This window comes from Vombatus ursinus, unplaced genomic scaffold (assembly GCF_900497805.2).
Source record: "Vombatus ursinus unplaced genomic scaffold, bare-nosed wombat genome assembly UNPS02014778.1, whole genome shotgun sequence".
Taxonomy (NCBI): Eukaryota; Metazoa; Chordata; class Mammalia; order Diprotodontia; family Vombatidae; genus Vombatus; species Vombatus ursinus.
The window spans coordinates 37,246,393-37,265,593 of NW_020954556.1; the positions used below are offsets into that span (position 1 = coordinate 37,246,393).

General features: G+C 36.3%; 1 protein-coding gene across 2 annotated transcripts in view; it reads right to left on the bottom strand.

Moving 5' to 3' along the window:
• The window catches only part of EML6 (EMAP like 6), a 297,843-nt gene that overhangs the window by 79,151 nt on the left and 199,491 nt on the right, over window positions 1-19,201 (bottom strand). For both annotated transcript variants that reach the window (XM_027864986.1, XM_027864987.1), the window contains exons 13-17: window positions 18,395-18,513; window positions 17,508-17,694; window positions 14,991-15,096; window positions 5,842-5,935; window positions 594-694 (exon numbers count right to left, since the gene is read on the bottom strand). In XM_027864986.1, the coding sequence (XP_027720787.1) occupies window positions 594-694; window positions 5,842-5,935; window positions 14,991-15,096; window positions 17,508-17,694; window positions 18,395-18,513 (607 nt within the window). The remainder of the gene's footprint in view (window positions 1-593; window positions 695-5,841; window positions 5,936-14,990; window positions 15,097-17,507; window positions 17,695-18,394; window positions 18,514-19,201) is intronic.

Consider the following 19,201-nt stretch of genomic DNA (forward strand, 5'->3'; position numbering starts at 1 on the left):
GGAGCAGCTCCTGTTAGGGCAATAAGCTAAAGAAATCAGTCCCCAGGATTGGACATAGTCTATGTGTGTCCAGGGCTATGAGGGTTACAAATGTAATTATCAGTATGAACCGTGAACAAGAATAAGTATTCTACTACTTGAAATCAAGAAGTTTAAATCCCATCTCAGACAGTTTATCTGTGTAAGATTTCCAGTCCTGCATCACAAAGTAACCCTGGGGAAGTCTCTTAATGTCTCTGGGCCTCAGTTTCTTCTTCTGAAGATAATAAGAGTAGCTTATCTCACAGGGTTCTGGAGAGGATCAAATGAGAATGCCTAGGACTTTGTACAACTTGAAGTGTTACAAAAAAGTAGACTGTTATTATGATCTGTAGAAAATGTCTACAGACATCCACATGGCATTCGAGATATTGAAAAATCAGTCCTGTCATCTCATAGTTTCACATCTCAAGCATTAAGTTTCAGAGTGATGTTAGGAAGAAAACATTTCCGCATACACCTTCAATTGGGATTAGGGAAAGACTTTCTTCCTCCTAACTACTATAACAAAAATAACAATAAATTCAGACAAATGATGAATTCAAAAGAAGTACCTGCTTGTTGCCAGAATTTGATGTGCTTTATCCCAACGGTAACTAGTCTGTCCACATGATGTGGATTGCACTTCACTACAAATATCTTATCTTTATGTCCTCTGTAAAAGAGAAACAGGAAAAATGCTAAGCTGAACAGAGAAAAAAAGATTTTTAAGTTAAATAATAAATAGAATTTAAAAAATATTTCTCACTTTTGACCATTTGTTTGGCCTAATTTTCATTACAAACATTTATGAAGAATATATGAAGTTTTGAGGGGAAATCAGGAATTTACATATAGGTCCATGCAAAGTCTTAAATGGATCAGCCAAAGCTTTTACTTCACTGTATATTTGAGTCATTATACTTTACCTCAATGTTGACATCAACATTCTCCTAATTATGGTCTAACTCTAAACAATGGATAAATAATATATATCAATCATCATTTTCTATTTTTCTTTGTTTTACAGATTACTGTGCCCAAAGAACATGCCACCCCATGGCCAACTTAGGCTCCACATTGCTAGGATGGTCCTTGGACAACAGACACACCATCTGTTCTAGAACAGAAGGTGATATGTGAGGCAATGGAGAGACACATGGTGGGAACAAGTAGTCTGTAGCATATAATTACTAATATGCTGTGCACAAAAAATGAAGCCAAAGGTATCATTTAGGCATGTAGAATCATACTGAGGAGATGGGCAGGTAAGAGTTATTAATTATAGGCAGATAGCCTGAGTGTTACACTGGTACTCATGGAAAGCCACCAGTATAATTATATTGGTGATATATGATGGATCATCTAGGGAAGCTTTATGGGAGGACACAGACGAGAACTGAACTGGATGAAAAAAAGGGTGGATGGGTTGCAATCCATGTATTCGGTAGAATACCAAAATCAATTAGACTATGGATCTATTACAGGTATTTTTCTCTTGCCTAATGTTTTATTTGACTTCTGCAGCCTGTTCTTAATTTGAGGTGCCACTGATGTGTGAATTTCTGACTATAGAAATAAGACTAAGTGATGGCCCAAACCCCCATGTAGGATTGGATCAATTTATTAATTATTGTACATTGAAACTACCAAGGTAACCCCATTTTGAAAGACCTCCTAACTGGAAGAAAACATATTAAAGGTACTATATTATTTTCCTTCTACTTGCACGCTGAGTTAATGTTTTAAAATATATCTATCTGTAGGTACACATACCCACCCACATATGTATAAAACTGTAACCTATTAGCTTGCCTGTTAAAAGTTCAACAAATCCTCCCCCTGCCCTATTTTTAACTTGTAAAAAACCTTGCTGTACAGAATTTTCAACCATCACCTCCATTTTAAGGTAAGACTAGTTTTTTCAAGGTCACCCCTAGGCTGATCATGAGAAATTGCATAGTACAGGCCTCCTAACAGATAACAGCTACCTGTGACTGAGGCTGCTGAAGGTATTAATTATTATGTGTCCAGGCTTAACAGCCCAGAGGACCAATCATGAGTTCAGACTCTCCATGAACTTAACCATCTGAGCTCGGTCCAATTAGTGTCCCTAAAACCTTCAAAGGTTAGGCTTAGGGTTAGTAAAATCAAAGTGTCAAATCATAAGTGAGATTTACTGAAAAATGTCAGAAGTAAAGCTTTCTCCCCCCATTCCCCATATATGAAAGAAGAACCCAACCTCAAATTTTACTGAAGATTACTGTGCCTAAAGATTCACTGCTGCCTGCCCTCCCCAGAGGTGAGAGCCCATTGTCAGTGTGGAGATTTAAAGACTTATCACAGATCTCAGAGGAACTTTAGAAGCAGGAGTGTTGTAGTACCCTTCTCTATAATCTTGTGACTCAGTGAGTTGTTCTGTCACTACACCACTAAAAAAGAGAGAGCCGATCCCACTGCATAACTTATACCCCAAAGTACCCACTATCTGTTCCTTTATTCCTATCCCCCTTTACCTTATCCACCAAATGTTCTACTCCAGAACTCCCAGCCCCTTCCATTGTGCTCTCTGGTATACTTGTTCCATACTTAACAAACTTGCTTTCATCTTAAATTTTTAAGATAGGTCTATTTACCCAATCCTAACCCCTCTCCTGACCCCAGTCTTGAATCTACTGCCTATTGTACTCCTCAAGTTTAACACACCCAAAACAGAACTCATTATCTTATTCTCCCCAAATTCTTAATTAATGATCACAGCACCACCATTTTCCCAGTCTTACAGGTTTGCAACCCCAGTGTCTTCTTTGACTCTTCATTTATTCTCATCCACATTTCTAATCTGATGCCAACTCTTATCATTTCTCCCTTCACAACATCTCTTGTATATATTCCCTTCTCCCCACTCACATAGCTACCACCTTGGGGCCTCAGTTGCCAAAGTGACCTTAAAGTAAATCTGACTCTTCTACTCAACAAATTACAGTTGTTCCAGGATCAAATATAAAAGCCTCTGCTTGGTATTTAAAGCCTTTTACAATCTCCAGGGGTGGGAACCTGAAGCCTTGAGGCCACATGTGGCCCTTTAGGTCCTCAAGTTCAGTCCCTTGACTGAATCCCAACTTCACAGAACAAATCACCTCAATAAAAGGATTTTTTCTGTAGAACTTAGACTCAGTCAAAAGGCCTCACCCGAGGACCTAGAAGGCTGCATGTGACCTTGAGGCCACAGGTTCCCCACACTTGAGCCTAGGCCCTTTGTTAAATTTCCATTCTTTTTATATTTTACTCCCCTCCATGTAATCTAAAGATTCAGCAACACTAGGTGGTGGCTGTGTGTCATGGACTAAAGCCCAATACATAGCGTACACTGACATAAAAAATGCAAAAAAGGGCATTTTGCATTAAAGAAAATTTAAATTACCCATCAAATTAACATGGAGCCACAGATCTGACCTGAAAGAAATTGGATTGGGTCTCAGGAATCTTGTGGCAAGAATATAAATAAATTCCTAATCCTATGAACTTCTTTAACTCCTTTGTTCATTGCTCTCTCATAGGTAAGAATTAATAAATAAGGTTAGAAATTCACTTAGGCTAAAGATTTGCTTAACCACATCAGAAAGTCTGTAATCATTTTCTGATTTTTAACACTCAATGTGTTATAAAGTAGTAAGCTGCAAAGTATATAAAGTAATAATAGATGACATTTTCTATAATTTAAGGTTTTCAAAGTGCTTTCCTCACAAAAATCCAGTGAAGTAGGCAGTACAAGTAGTAGCATCTCATTTTTATAGCTGAGGAAACTGAGGCTCAGATCGGTTTGCCCAAGGTTACACAACTATCAAGTGATTATGTAGCTTTTAGGTTTTCTCTTCTATTAGAACACTAAGACAAGGCCTTCGAAATAAAGGTGGTATCCTCAATCTGTGTAATAATACTATATTCATTATATATATATATATACACACACACACACACACATATACACATACACACATACATACACATATATACACACATTACTTATATATACATATACATACATATATACATATACATACATACATACACACACACATATATATGGTAAACTACATACTATAACACAGATCACAACTTTCTATAACTAAGTAGATGGTCTTCAAGAATTAATGTTACCAAACAGGCTAATGACTCAAGTTGATATAATACTTTAACATTAGTTTATAAATCATCTTCCTCCTAATAACCTTGCCTCAATTATTGCCAATTGAGAAAACTGGGGCCCAGAGAATTTAAGAGATTGGTTCAGGATCACACAGATTCTAAGAGCCCAAGCCAAGATTTGAGCCCAGGTCTACTAACTACAACAATGAAGCTCTTTCCACTACATGGTACTACTGTCTCTCTGAAAGCTATTTCTTTCTTCCATATCTATTTATAGTCCTGAGTGAACAGCTGGTTAGCCATCCACAGCTGTGGAAGGCTTTCCAGATGGAAAATGGCACAATTGTTTCTTTTGAAATTCAGACATATGCTTTCCCTGAAATTCTCTACAAATGCAGTTGGCATATTTTCATAGATAGAACCAATTAAAATTCAGTACCTTAAAATAAGAGAAGCCTAGATGGAAAGTAAAGATCTTCTTTAGGATCTGGGGTGGGGCAAGGAGTATTAGGGGGAGAGGCCATCTACTAAAGTTATACTCTAGTACTAACTTGTTCCAGCTTCCTAGTACATATAATTCATTTCTCCTTTTAACTGGGCTTTGTCCTGTTTTTATTTTTAATTGTTTCATTTTGTATGTTTTAACTTTGCAAGCTGTCTCAAATCTTTTTTAGAAGCAAGTAAAGTATAAATCAATAAGTAAACCCTCAAACTTCTACAGTCTAGAGCTTAATCAACAAAAATTCAGAACTAATACCCCAGGTCTAGCTGGCATCCTGGAACTATGTATATTCATTCATTAGCTTGAATTGCAAAATCTATGTTTAATTTTAAGGGGAAAATTTTATGACCAAATGAGTGTCAGAGTTTAAATTCCTTATTTAAAAATTATTATGGATTCATGATAGAAAGTTAATTAAAATGTATGTGGGGGGGGAAGCAATAGGGAAGCAAAGCAACACTGCCTCAGGGAACAAATTTTCTTATTAGACCTCTCCTTCCAATTATTTTTGGCCGGTAACCAATGCTGGGTGAACAGCTAAGCTAACTGTAAGTAAGGGGTGGGAAGCAATGTTTCGGGCATAGCTTATTCAGCAGGGAAAGAGCATGAGATAAGGGAGGACAGGTGGCATGTAAACAGCAGTCATTCTTGAAAAGTCTATTTATAAGATGGGTAGATTAGGGAAGCAATTTGCCTCCTTTGGAACTCAGCAGCAGATGTACTCTGATGGGGACCTCTTAGGTAGCAAGCACTAGCATAATGACAAATGGTACTTTTGGCCCCAATGACTTTGACGCTACTTGCTTAAAGTAATAAAGCAAGAGGAAAAACCAAGGCGCAGATACAAACTTGAGAAAGAATGAGGATTTGTCTCTACTGGAAATTTTTAAATGGAGATAACAGCAAATTTATTAAAAGTCGAAGGATACAAAAATAAGTTTCATCTGGGAAGAACCAGAATTTTCCAATTCTCAACCACAGAGACTGTTCTAAGCTAGATCAGGCATCCATAGAGTACTGCAAGCTGCTTTCGTTTAATGTGTGTGTTGCTAACCCCACAATTAACTTCTTAGAGACTGAAGATGAAATCTTGCAGATAAAAATCAACTATTGACCTTTAGTGGAAGGTGACCTCCGTAGAATATTTTTATCATGCTTGAGCAGTTTCTTACCTTGTTGTTGCTATCTTTTCTCCTTTTTTCCAGTCCCAATATACAATACTGTGAAAATCATCTAAACCAACAGACACCAGACATTTCCCATCAGCTATAAGAAAACAATGCAAATGTCAATGGACAAGTTTTTTTTCATTAAAAACAGAAATTTTCAGTAACAAGAGAAAAGAATCTGAAATGAACCTAAGGATAGTCTTTAGGCTTGAAGCGGAAAGGTGATAAATCCATTTACTATAGATTTCATTGAATAAAGCAGCTGACCGGTGTTAGCTGAACTCCCCAACAGAATCTCAGTCTTACTGGACTGCAGAAGCTACGAAGTCTGTCCAGACCTGATCAAGAACCAACTTTTTTTTTTTTGAGGTAATTGGAGTTAAGTGACTTGCCCAGAGTCACAAAGCTAGTAAGTGTTATGTGTCTGAGGCTGGCTTTGAACTCAGGTCCTCTTGACTCTAGAACCAGTGCTGTATCCACTGTGCCACCTAGCTTCCCCAAGAACCAACTTTTGCAAGAGGGAGAGGGAGAGAAGTGCTTTAAAATATTTTGTTTGATCCTCAGATCAACCTTAGGAGGTAGATGCTATGATTATTTTTACAGTTGAGGAAACTGAGGCAGACAGAGGCTAAGTGACTTGCCTAGGGTCACACAGCTAGTAAATATCTGAGTCTGAGTTTGAATTCAGGTCTTCTTGACTCCAGGTCAATAAAGGGAATAAAGTTATCCACTACTTTCCAAGGCAGCTTTAATTGTTTTTTCAAGCTTAAACTAAGAAGCTTTTCTAAGCTTAAAGTGACCTTTTTTCAGCTTCCACCAATTGTTCCTCATTCTGCCTTATTGGGCCAAACAGGACAAGTCTAATCCCTTTCAAATACTTGAAGATATCTATCATGACCACCCTCAGTCCTTCCTTCTCTGGGCTAAACATCCCAATTACCTTCATCCCAATTACCAATACCCAATGACTCTTCTGTAATATGGACTTGAAGTCCTGCAAAATTCTGGCAGCCCTTCTTTGCGTTTTTTCCAGTTTATCAAAGACCTTCCTAAAATGTAATACCTAGAACTGTACTCACATCTCGAAATGTTGTCTGATCAGTGTAGAGTACAATAGGATTATCACCTTTCTACTCCAAAATTCAGGGCATCTCAATGCTGCAGAAGACTGAACTGGGATTCTTGGAATATGAGGCCCTCAATATTTAATTAAATTGAATTGATTATCATACCTCTGTTCCAGGCTTGTTATTATTTTCCCGAACTCATCTAATTTCTGTCTCTGTCCAGGTGGTCTGTAGTATACTCAGATGACAATGCTACTCCTGATTCTGCTTCCATTGCTCTTCCCCCAAATACTCTGCATTATACTTCCTTTTGTTTCCAGGTTCTTATATTTTCTCACATCTTGTTAATATACAATGCTATCTAGGCCCACCCCCTAACTATCCTATAATAAATAAAATATACTTTCCAGAGTCATATTCTAGGCACTGGCCTCATTCAACCAAGCCTTAGTGATACCTATGAGGTCAAATTTGCCTCCTTGTATTAGGATATCTAGTTCATCTTATTTGCTATCCATGCTTTGTGAATAAATATTGGGCATAAACATCTGTGGCCATGGCTTTTAAGGATGTCTCCTTTCTTGGATTTTGTCACACATAAATTTCTGAACATAGGCAATTCATAGTAATGACTGACTTGCCTTTCATCTTTAACTAAAAAAAAAATGAGTTTGTGATATCTTTCTATTTGTGGCCTCTTTTTGAAATCACAGACTTATCAGCTTCAAAAAGAATACCACAGGTCCTGTAACAGCTACAGGAAGTGTCTGGGGTAGTGATCTTGGGTAAATTATTATCTATAGTTTATCTCTCCAAGACATAAACACCTTAGATACAAAAACTACATCTATTTTAAATGTTAAAAGACTATTACATAATTATATTTTAATTTATAAGATACTCGATTCTGCCTCCACTTCTTCACAAATGCACTAATCAAAACCTTGTAATTTTTCTTCCATTTTTACCATTTAAAATTTTCTTTATTGGTAAACAAATCCAATCCTTCTTTGGCTATTACCTACTGAATAAAGTATAAACACCATACTCTGACATTCAAAGCTCTCTACATTTGGTTCCAACTTACCCTTCTTGCCTTATTTCACATTCTCCCTTTCTTCCACTCAACATTAGGGCCAAACTAGAATACTTACTGAACTGCATTATGGTTCTGCCCTCTCCTATATTATTACATTTGGTCACATTGCTTCCCATGCCTGAAATGGATGCCCCACACCTCCCTCTCTTCCTAAACCCCTTCACAATCTCCATTAGTTGAAATCTTCCCTTTAAGATCCAGCTTGGATGCCACCTTCCTCATATAGTGATCTCTCTCTTCTCAAATCACGTATTTCTTCTTTTTTTGTTGTTGTTGTTGAGTTGTTTTTAAGTCATGTCCAACTCTTCGTGACCTCATTTGGGGTTTTCTTGGCAAAAATACTAGAGTGGTTTGCCATTTCCTTCTCCAGCTTATTTTAGAGAAGAGGAAACTGAGGCAAACAGGATTAAGTGACTTGCTGTGGGTCACACAGCTGGTAAGTGTCCGAGGCCAGATGAATTCAGAAACAGGAGTCTTCCTAAGTCTAGGTCCAGCATTCTATCCACTGCGCCCCCTAACTGCCCTTCCTCTTTATGCCCATCAGCTTCTTAAGGGCAGCTACCTTGTTTTATTTCATCTTTGTATCTTAGAATCTAGCACATAGTTGATGCCTAAGGCTTGCTGAATTTAATTTAATTGAAGTGAAATGGAGGCATTGAGTGCATGAATATAAATCTTCCTTGGCATATAGTGAAAAAAAGCCTTCCTCAGTTGCCCCCTTTCGGTATCTAAATTATAAAGAGGAGGACCATTGCTTAAAATCCAGCCAAAGCTCTTTGGCTGCGGGGGTTGCTGTGAGGGAAGCTATGATTAATTTTACCTGGAGTCAACTTAGTTGGCCCCTTTTTCCAGGACACTGAGTAGCGAGACATTTAGGTATTTGCTACATGTGCCAAATGGCTCTTCCCCAATCCACCCTGGGATGCATCTTTCTTTTCTGAATATAGAGGCACCTGTCTGAAAAGACTGTTCCACTGCTCCCCTAGTCTGGGATCTGTCTGGTTAGACTGTTACACAGATACATGACCTAAGTCCTGGACCTTTGCTTGGTCTGTGATTGTTCTCCTTCTCCCAACTCCCCTCCCCAAAACTGCTTGGAAAGGTATGTTGGTGTTTCCTCTGGGAAGCCATGCTCACTATAGAAGAAGACAACAGAAATCTAGGTTAAGTAAAAATTCTCCACTATGCCTAAAATACTCTTCTGTAGTGAATGAAGCAATTAAGAAATTGCATTAACAATTTCCAGGGGCCTAACTCACTATCAGAGAGTGAATATGAAAAGAATCACAGAATCTCAGGCCTAGGAGAGACCTTTGCGAATATCTAGTCCATTCACTTTACAGATGAGGAAACGTTACCTTCAAGTATGTTTTTAACATAACTATTTGAAATCATGCAGAAATATGTAAATATTAGGAGTCAAGAAGACTTAGGGTGACATCCAACGTGGACAAGTACTAGCTTTATGGCTCTGTGCATGATACTTTGTCTCCCTGAGACTTTGTTTCCCGTTCTGTATAATGGAAATTATTATTAACAATAGTATCATCATATATTACAACATAATTACTATAAGTATATTCTATATAATAATTATCCTCTATGTCTATACTATTGTGGTTTATGACTACTATAATTAATATTAATAATAATTATTATTCCAATAGTACCTACCCACTTTATGGAATTGTAGTGAGGATACGATAAAATAATGCATGAAAAGCATTTTCCAAACCTTAAATTGGCACATAAAGTCTTTTATCATCACTAACGTTAATAACACTAGTCAATCATTATTATTATTATCAGGCCTTAAACTAAACTAAATCTTTCATAGAATTACAAGACTGACATCTATTTTTTATGACTCCAAAGTGATAAATAATGCCATACTAATCATTCCTAGTTACCCCCTTCATAATTCTGTATCTTTCCATACACTTATAATTCATAATGTTTCCATATATGCATATTTCTCTTATTCCCATTTTCATTGATGTTCTTGATGTGTTCTGACATACTTTTTAGTCTCTAAGCTCCTTAAAGAAGCAGTCTTATCCCACCCTTCTGCTCTAATTCCACCTCATCTTGAGTGCAGCTTTCTGCTCACAGTTGGCTTTCAAATAACATGGTTGATCCTCACAAAACTGAAGACAAAAATGCTGATGGAGCGTGCCCTCAACTGCTGTGGAAGGTAAAGGGAATGTTTTTGGAAAAGCTCTTTCCTATAACCCCCTTGTGTTTGTAACTGTTCTATTCTTCACTCTAAGGATTCTATATTTATTGTCTATTTATTTATTGTCTATACTTATCTCCTCTTTGTGCATTTGTTGTTTCTACTTGAAAAGAGTAAAAACTTCATGAGAGGGGGCAGCTAGGTGGCACAGTGGATAGATAGAGTGTTGGAAGAAAGAAAAGAAGAAAGAAAGAAAGAAAGAAAGAAAGAAAGAAAGAAAGAAAGAAAGAAGCTCCATGACAGCGATCATGTTAATATTAACCCTTGGTGATACTGGGAGCCCTGGTGGTGCAGTGGATAGAATGCTAGACCTAGACTTAGGAAGACGAGTTTGAATGCAGCTTCAGACACTTACTAGTAGTATGACCCTGGGCAAGTGACTTAACTTATGTGTGCCTCAGTTTCCTCAACTATAAAATGTAGGTAATAATAGCACCTACCTCCCAGGGTTGTTGTGAGGATCAAATGAGATAATATTTGTAAAAAGCACTTATCACAGTGTCTGGCACATAGTAGACTCTATATAAATGCTTATTCCCTTCCCTAACTACAGTGATGGACACAAGATGCGTAATAAAATGTTTTTCGAGGGATTTAGTCTATGATTTGACCTTTTTTTACCAATTGTATTTTTAAATATAAATGTACCTGAAAAATAGATATAAAACCTGAGATTGTATAGAAATTTTGCTCAATTTAAGGTTTGGTAATGATTATAGTGATAACACCAATAATAATAATAACTAATTTGATGTATAACTTTAAGGTTCTAAAGAGTTTCATATATATTATTTCATGTATGTCCTTAGGATACAAGCTTATAAAAATGAAAGATAAAGCTTTTCTCCTAGTAAAAGCATCTGTACCCACAGCACTTGGGTCATTTGGTCCAATACCACACACACAGTAGAAGCTCAATACTTCTTGATGATGATTTGAAAAAAAAAAGTTTCACATTTCCTCAAGAAGACTTGTACTAAGTGACATTTACTGTTTCATTCTTTTTTTCTCCCAGGAGATTTTCTGAAGGTTGGAATTCCATCCATTGACACAATAATACCAGACTTGAAAGTTAGCCTCCCCGTGATGCCCCTTTTCTGTTCTCTATGAGTGTGACAGGAAACAGTACACATGTATAGGTTCTTTAACTACTAAATCTCTTATTCAGAGGCATTTTTTCTTCCTGCAACATGCAAACTTAGGCTGTGTTGACATGATAGATAATAGGTATTCAGTTACTTGGAAACAATCAGGGAATGGATAGACTTTGATTTTTTTTTTTACTTGCATGTGGAATATTTCCTATAAGGTTAATTGGAATTTTTCTTTGTCAATTATTTTTTGGAGGGATAGGTAATGTCCTTTTCAACACTTTCTAAGCTGGTGCATATTAATCATTTATGTTTTTTTCATTGTTCTTAGAAATAAATTGAAAGCTTATAATACCAACTGTAAAGGTCAATTTAAAAAAAAGAGCCTTTTACCCAACAGACAAGTAAGTTGGTCTCCTACTCAGGTTCATAAAATATACATTGAATTAGATCTTGAGAGAGCAAGTTAGCTGTTTAATGGTATCTTTGTCTAATTTAATGTTATTCTGCTGTGTTCTTTTAATGGGAGTTATATTCAAGATACTGAATTTTTATGCAGCTAAATTTTCCAATTTAGGTTTCTGTTCTTATAGGAATAATTGCTTTACTAACTGCTAGCACAAGCACAAAAATATGTTACTTTTTCCAGTCGGATACGGCAAATTCACATAGGCCATTAAGTACCCTAAGTCTATTTCTTCCTGACCCTGTAATAATAATAGCTAGTATTTATATATCACTTTAAAGTCCACATCATGCTTTAAATACATGATTTTATTTGGGACATCTAATTCTGTGAAATAGGTACTTAAAAATAAAGGTCTAGACTGGGTATTTCATTCTTTAGGAACCTCTAGGTATAGAAGTTCCCTTCTTCAATGTATATCAGCAACTATTGGTTATTTACAGATTTTAGAAAGTTGCCTGGAGTGTTGAGATATTAATGATTTTCCCATGATAACACAGCTAGTATTTGTTAGAAGCTGAACTTGAAACTTGATATTTTTGCTTCTGATTTAGCCTTCTATCTACTATACTATTCTGTAGACTATTTTGCATGATGATAATAATAATAGCTAGAATTTACATAAAACTTTATGGTTTGCAAAGCACTTTACAAATAATACAAATATTATTTCATTTTATTTTTACAATGGGGGTGGGTGCTATTATTATCCCCACTTTACAAATCAGTAAACTGAGGCTGAGAGATTTAATACATTGTCCAGGATCATAGAGCAAGTAAGTATCTAAGGCAGGCTTGGAACTCAGATCATCTTAACTTTAAGATATCACTGTGCCACCTAGTTACCTAAATGAAATGTTTTGAAATGTATAAATTGTTTTGATAAGAAATGTTTTCTTATTTACTTTAGAAAAGTACAAGAATTAATTGATAATTTCTTGTACTTGAAAAGATATTTTCTTAATCTTTATATACTATAGTTAAAAAGCATATAATTTGCTTGCCTTAAAATTCTTGGATGATTTCTATGTATTATCATTATGTACGTCTAATCAAGACACATGCATACTATCATGTCAATGACCTGACAGCTCAATTAAATTCAAACATGAGTTTTGGCTACAAGGACCTTTAGGATACTGATTTATATGCAGTTAATTCTTAGACAGACAGAAATAATGCTGTTCACATGCTTAATGTAGGAAATTCATAACATGGCCCCACCACTGGATTGTGACTTAAGGGCGTTCCTAACAATTTCCCATGTGAGACTGTAATGTCTTTGCTTTTGACTCTACCTTTATTAACACTAGGATTCAAAGCTGCCCTTGAAGCTAAGATCACTTTCAATGGGGTTAAAAATGCAGTTTTAAAAAGGTAATTGAAATAGAATGAGTGGGCTAAATTCAACCCACTAGAATCCATCTGGGAAGCTAATCCATAGATCACACTGAGAGTATTCCCCTAAAATATAACTTAAAATTGGTTTCTGAAACGTTTAGCAAGACACTTTTAGCATTTAACATCAAGTTTGGTTTCTTGGAGTTACATAACTTTCTCAGGCAGCTAGGTGGCATGGTATCGGGAGCCTAATGTCAAGAAGATCTGAGTTCAAATCCAGTCTCAGATACTGTGTAACCCCAGTGCTCTGCCCAAAGGAATGTAAATTTGGATCTCTGAAACCTCACAATATATCTTGGGTTTTATGGGCTAGATTTCTTTCTTAAGGACCATGCCTTAAACCCAATTCACTCTGGCTCTCATTGATTGGCCAATAGGTCCTAGCCCAAGCCCCACCTGGTCATAGTTTGGGCCCTGATGGCTCAGAGTGAATATAAATAGCAGCTGTTTCTGTTCTGGCCAGAAACCCTAAGGGTCTTGCCCACCCAGGTTGATTTTTTTTTTCTGACTAGGTTAAAAAAGACTATTCTTTTCCTCACTTCTTACCTAGCCTTAGTCACTGAATGGGCATTGCCTCAGTCAGACTGAGACCTGGGAAACACCTTAGTTTAAAAAAGGCCAAGGTCTTCCACGGCACAGGGCCTATTTCCAGTCATCTTGATCTATGTCTTGCCATTGGACCCAGATGGCTCAGGAGGATAAAGTAAGGCTGGTGACTTTGCACAGCACTTAACTTTTGTTTGCCTCAGTTTCCTCAATTATAAAATAGGGATCATAACAGCATCTACCTCACAAGGTTGTGAGGATCAATAATTTTTGTAAAGCACTTAGCACAGTCCCTGCCACATAACAGGTGCTTAATAAATGTTTATTACGTTCCCTTTTGCTTTCATTTGTGACTTTTAACAAGTTCAGTAGTTCTTTGCTATATAGCAAAAATAAAAATAAAAAAAACCTGGCTCCATCCATTTGGATTTTTAAGCAATCTTTACAGGAGTAATTTTTGCAAAGTATATTAGAGATTAACTTTCTTGATGCATTCTTTTTTAATTTTGAAAGAAAAGTAGTATAGGAAGAATGTCATTCATTTTGTATTTTTAATATTCTGTAGTGCTATTATATATAAAAATATATATAATATAATATATATATATACATGGTGGACACATATATATGTATATACACAAACACACACATATATACAAGGTGTCCCCAAAGTCATAGTTTTAAGCTTAAAACTGCAACTAAGGCTTTTGGGGTATTACATTCGGGAGGTGAAATTTCAGTTCCATTCTCTGTCACTTGCCCCCTCCCCCCATCAAATTTCTCTCCAAAGCATCAATGCTGCAGAGCATTCATGCTCAATGGGCATCTATACCTCTAGTTGTATATATTGCCAAATGGAGGTGGTAGGTTCCCCATTGACTTGGAGAGCTGGAATGTATACCCTGGGTCACTGCCAAACATTTGCAATGAATTATCTCAACAGTAACAGCATCTTGGATTTCACAAGGCACAGGTGAGTGCATAGCATAATGTGCTCTAGGCTCCAAATTATCATTTACATTTTTTTTGACAGTACTCAAAGGACCAGATGTTCTATGAGACATTCATATATACAGCTCCCAAAGAAGTCACAAGGTTAACCTATTTTCTAGTTTCCTGTAACTGTTACATACAGGGAATTTATCTTTATTTGGAGACAGGATTTAACTAAAATATGTGGATTTTAAAAATCTGGCTAGACATAATGCTCGTTTTTAAATTCATATCATGCATAGCTGCTGCTTACCTGAGAAATCCAGAGCACACACGCCTCTCTGATGCTGTCCCTTTAATAGTGACAAACATTTTAGAGTTTGTGTGTCCCATACATGGATAGCAGCATCTCTTCCAACCTTAAATTACAGGGTGAATGTTATTATCTACTTCACAACAAATCTTAATCACTCATTAAAGTCATTAAACTCCAATGTCTTCTAGTATGAAGGTAACAATACCAAAATTCACGCCAACAGAGCACAACCAGGTCCTACTAAGCAGAAAAGGCCTTTAATGATGATGAACTACATATTTGTCATCTCAGGACTATTCTAGACGAGTTCAGAAAGGCCCATTACCAGATGGTTGGCCATTCGGATATTAATTTTTTTGACCACAGCAACTCATGAAAAAAGTCTACTAAGGTGGAATGGGGCTTCCACTTGCATCAGCAGAGGTAGCACCCATACTGACAAAATTAAGAGCGAAAGTCTACGATGAAGGATTTTACTCATTTAGGCTTTAAATGAGGTCAGAAATTAAGAACCATATTCTTGAAAAAAGACTCATAGAATGGAAAAGACCTAGGAGATCATCTGGTCCAACCTCCTCTTTTTACAAATGAGGAAAACCAAGACCCAGTTAAGCTATGTGACTTGGGAGCACAAGTAGAATAACAGAATTTAGAGAGCTAGAAGGTGCCTTCAAAATCATCTAGTCTGAGTCCCTCTTTTTGTAGATAAGAGGTGAAGTAACATGCCCAAGGTCACACAGAGTGAGTGGCAAAGCCATGATCTTGGTTACTGTGCTAAATAATGACAGGTCTCCTCATTCCTAGACTGGGACTCTTTCCACTTACATCACGTTTCTCTTATCCATAGAAAATCACTTCCTTTACCTCTGCTGAGATTCCAAATTGGTAGGCCTAATATTTTACTTGCACACCCTCTCTCAGTCAGGACAGCCTCCATATGGGCTGGGGAAAAAAGTCAACATGGTATTTCTCTCCAAAATAATAGTACTTTTGAGTGGTGGACCCAAGGGAGAACATTACTTGGCTTCTCCTACTGGGAAATGTTTTTTTTTTTCCTTCCTGGAAACTCAACCCCTGTCATTCAGCTGCTTCTTTAGGAATGTGAACTAACCTTGTAGTGGTCCCTGATAACAGGGAAATGAACAAACCATAGTAGATAAGAAATTACACACATTAAAGTGCACCAAAAAAGACAGGTGTCATCACCAGGTAGCTGCTATACTCAAGAAGGTGCCCATTTCAACACATAGCTCATGAGGGCTTTGCAAATTTATTTTAAGAAATGTCAAGAATCAGTCTTTGGTTTATTTTCAATTTTTAAAGAGATGAGTTATTAAATATTTATAAATTGAGCATAATCATATTCATAAGAAAGATGGAGAAAATAAGGAATACAAATGCAAATCAGTATCAACATCTCATAAAATTAATCATAGCAACTAATGAATATAATGCCTAATTTTTCATTGTAATTGCAATGAACCAGCTTACCAGCTGCCGAAACTTCCAACAACTGCATCTCATAGCCCTTAAAATCTTTAGTGTTCCGTTATCCCATTTTGGTCTCTGAAACTCATGCAAGAAATATGCCAGTTCTTTGGAATTTGCTACTCACATACTGAACAATAGTTGTGATATAAAATTTTCCTAAAGTCTCATTTTTAAATTTAACAAAAGCATGAAACTCATGTAGTATTAAACAGCCCATTACAAATGGGAAAAATACTGTCAATCATATGATTGTTTTGCCAAAATGAAAGCAAACAATGTTTGGCTGATTTTCTGACACCTCTGAATTAGATTGACTAAAATGATCAGTTGTTTAGCAAGGTATAGAAAGATCCAATTTTGAGGGATGATTTGTTTCCATTCTGGTAGTCCAGAAAAGATTCAGGTAAAATTTGATTTCACCATAAGATTCAAATGGTAAATTAGTAGAATTTCATATTGCTTTCCTAGAATGTCTGCGGTTGTTACAAATCAGTCTAGTTTACAAATAATTTTCATATATCTTCCACAGAGACTATATCTATATCTACATCTATGTCCATGTCTATGTCAATGTCAGTCAATAAGCATTTATTAAGTATCTTCTTTGTGCCAGGTGCTGTGCTAAACACTGGAGATAACCAAAAAGGAAAAGACAGTTCCTGTTGTCAAGGAGTTCACAATCTAAAGAATTATTTGTTTTTATGTCTCTCTATGTCTACATCTATGCCTCTTTTGATGTCTCTGTTTCTGTCTGTCTGCCTATTTCTATGTGTTTATGTCTACCAGGATTTTGGATTAGGATATCCTAAAATGCTCTCACCAAAAGAACAATGCGTTTTTTTAATCTATCTTTAACAATGAGATGATCAAACAAATATTCATTTTGACTTTTAGGCTCTTATCTGCTGATAGCAAATTTCATAAAATCTAATATATAAACTGAATCTAAAATGAAATACATTACTTTTTTTGAGGGTAAAGGTGAAGAGTAACACTTCAGGTCTGTGCAAGAAAGATACCTACCTGTCCAGTAGCTACATAGTCTTTCACTGGATGAATAGCTAAGCTGAGGATGTCATCATCATGTCCAAGATACAATCTTTGGGAGTGTTGCTGCCTATTGTACACAACAGCGACGGCTGCAATATGGTAGACCACCTCTCCAGTTTGGGTATAGAACAGATTATTTCTACAGTCGTAGCCTCTATAACTGGAACAAATATTTTTAAAAATCCACAAAACACATAATTAATTGAACAAGAAGCAAATAAATCGAGAAGGAATTCTCCAAAAGCATAGGTAGCATGTTAAATTATTATTGTCACTAGTGGAGCAGCACATGTTTCCACCACCTGCCAGGAGGATATAAAAGGGAGATAGGCTACTGTTTAGCAATGCGGGGAAGAAATAGTGACCCTGGTGTTGAGCATGCTTAACAAACACTGCCAGGAAGGGTACAGATAAAATAGAGGCAGAGAGCAAATGGAGGTAGTGGGGGTTGGGGGAGGTTAACTACATATGGATATTCTTTTCCCTTAGGGGAAAAAAAGTATAACTGAGATATGAGAAATCCATGGATGATCACATTTTAACAAGTCAAAGTGATTTCAGAATCTGAGAAATTATTTCATCATGCCTTGGGTAGGAACCTAAAATGGTGCTGAAGCAACTGGACACACCTTCATAGTTTGAGGGAGCAGGATTTCCAAAGATAGGAATAGGAGACACTTAGTCACATATTTAAGAGTCAGGAAGATGGCTGTACATTACTCTACCATAGATGAGGATGCCTATTACACGAGGCTGGCAGTGCACACATTGATGCCTTGAGTGGGCACAAGTAAAGAAATAAAAAGTGGGGGAAAGAAAACAGAAAAGAGATGAGGGAAACCACGGAGCGGGCACAATACCCATGAATGAACTGGAGCTTCAAGCTGTCCTCTGGAGCTTTTTCTCTTTTAAGGAAGGGCACAGAATGGTTTTTCTCTTTACTTTGTTGTTTCAGCTGAGGTAGATCTTCTTTGTAAACCTTAAGGAAGAATGGAAACTTTTAATTAAAAATCCTTTGTCTGGATTTATAAAGAATGGTTTCTCTTTATTATTATCAGGAAATCTTTAATTTCTTCAAAGTCACATTTACTGAAATGACATAAGGGATAGGTATCTGCCAAGATGTAATCCTTAACACCGAATGGCTCTCAAACTACTAGATTTGAAATCTTGTTATTTTTTCTCAGATACATTTTATTATGTACTTTGCTAATGACAATTTACATTGAAAAGTACCGAATTTAATTACTAGCAAATTCTAAAAAAAAAAGATATGAAAATTAACAGGTAAAGAAATACAAAGACAATTGTTTTATTGTCATACAGCCTTCCAAGGAAATTCTCAATGGCTTTAATTAAAATGCTTGAGATTTGAAACTCATGAATCTAAGGAATAGAGTTCTCAGAATTTCAATTGTCTTCATTTTTATTCTATTATGTTCTAAAAAGTCAATATTTGAGCTGTAAATTAGATCTATTTAGCTTAGCCTTTAACTAGATTCTGTATACTGCCTAAAGGTCAATGTCATACTATTTATTTATTGCTTACTGTGTGTATACTGAAGTCAAAGCAAGATGACATTTTATATAAATTGATGATAAAAATTTATCAATTAAATTTGTTTCTAATCCATATGATAGGATGTTTTGATTTAATTATATTTGGA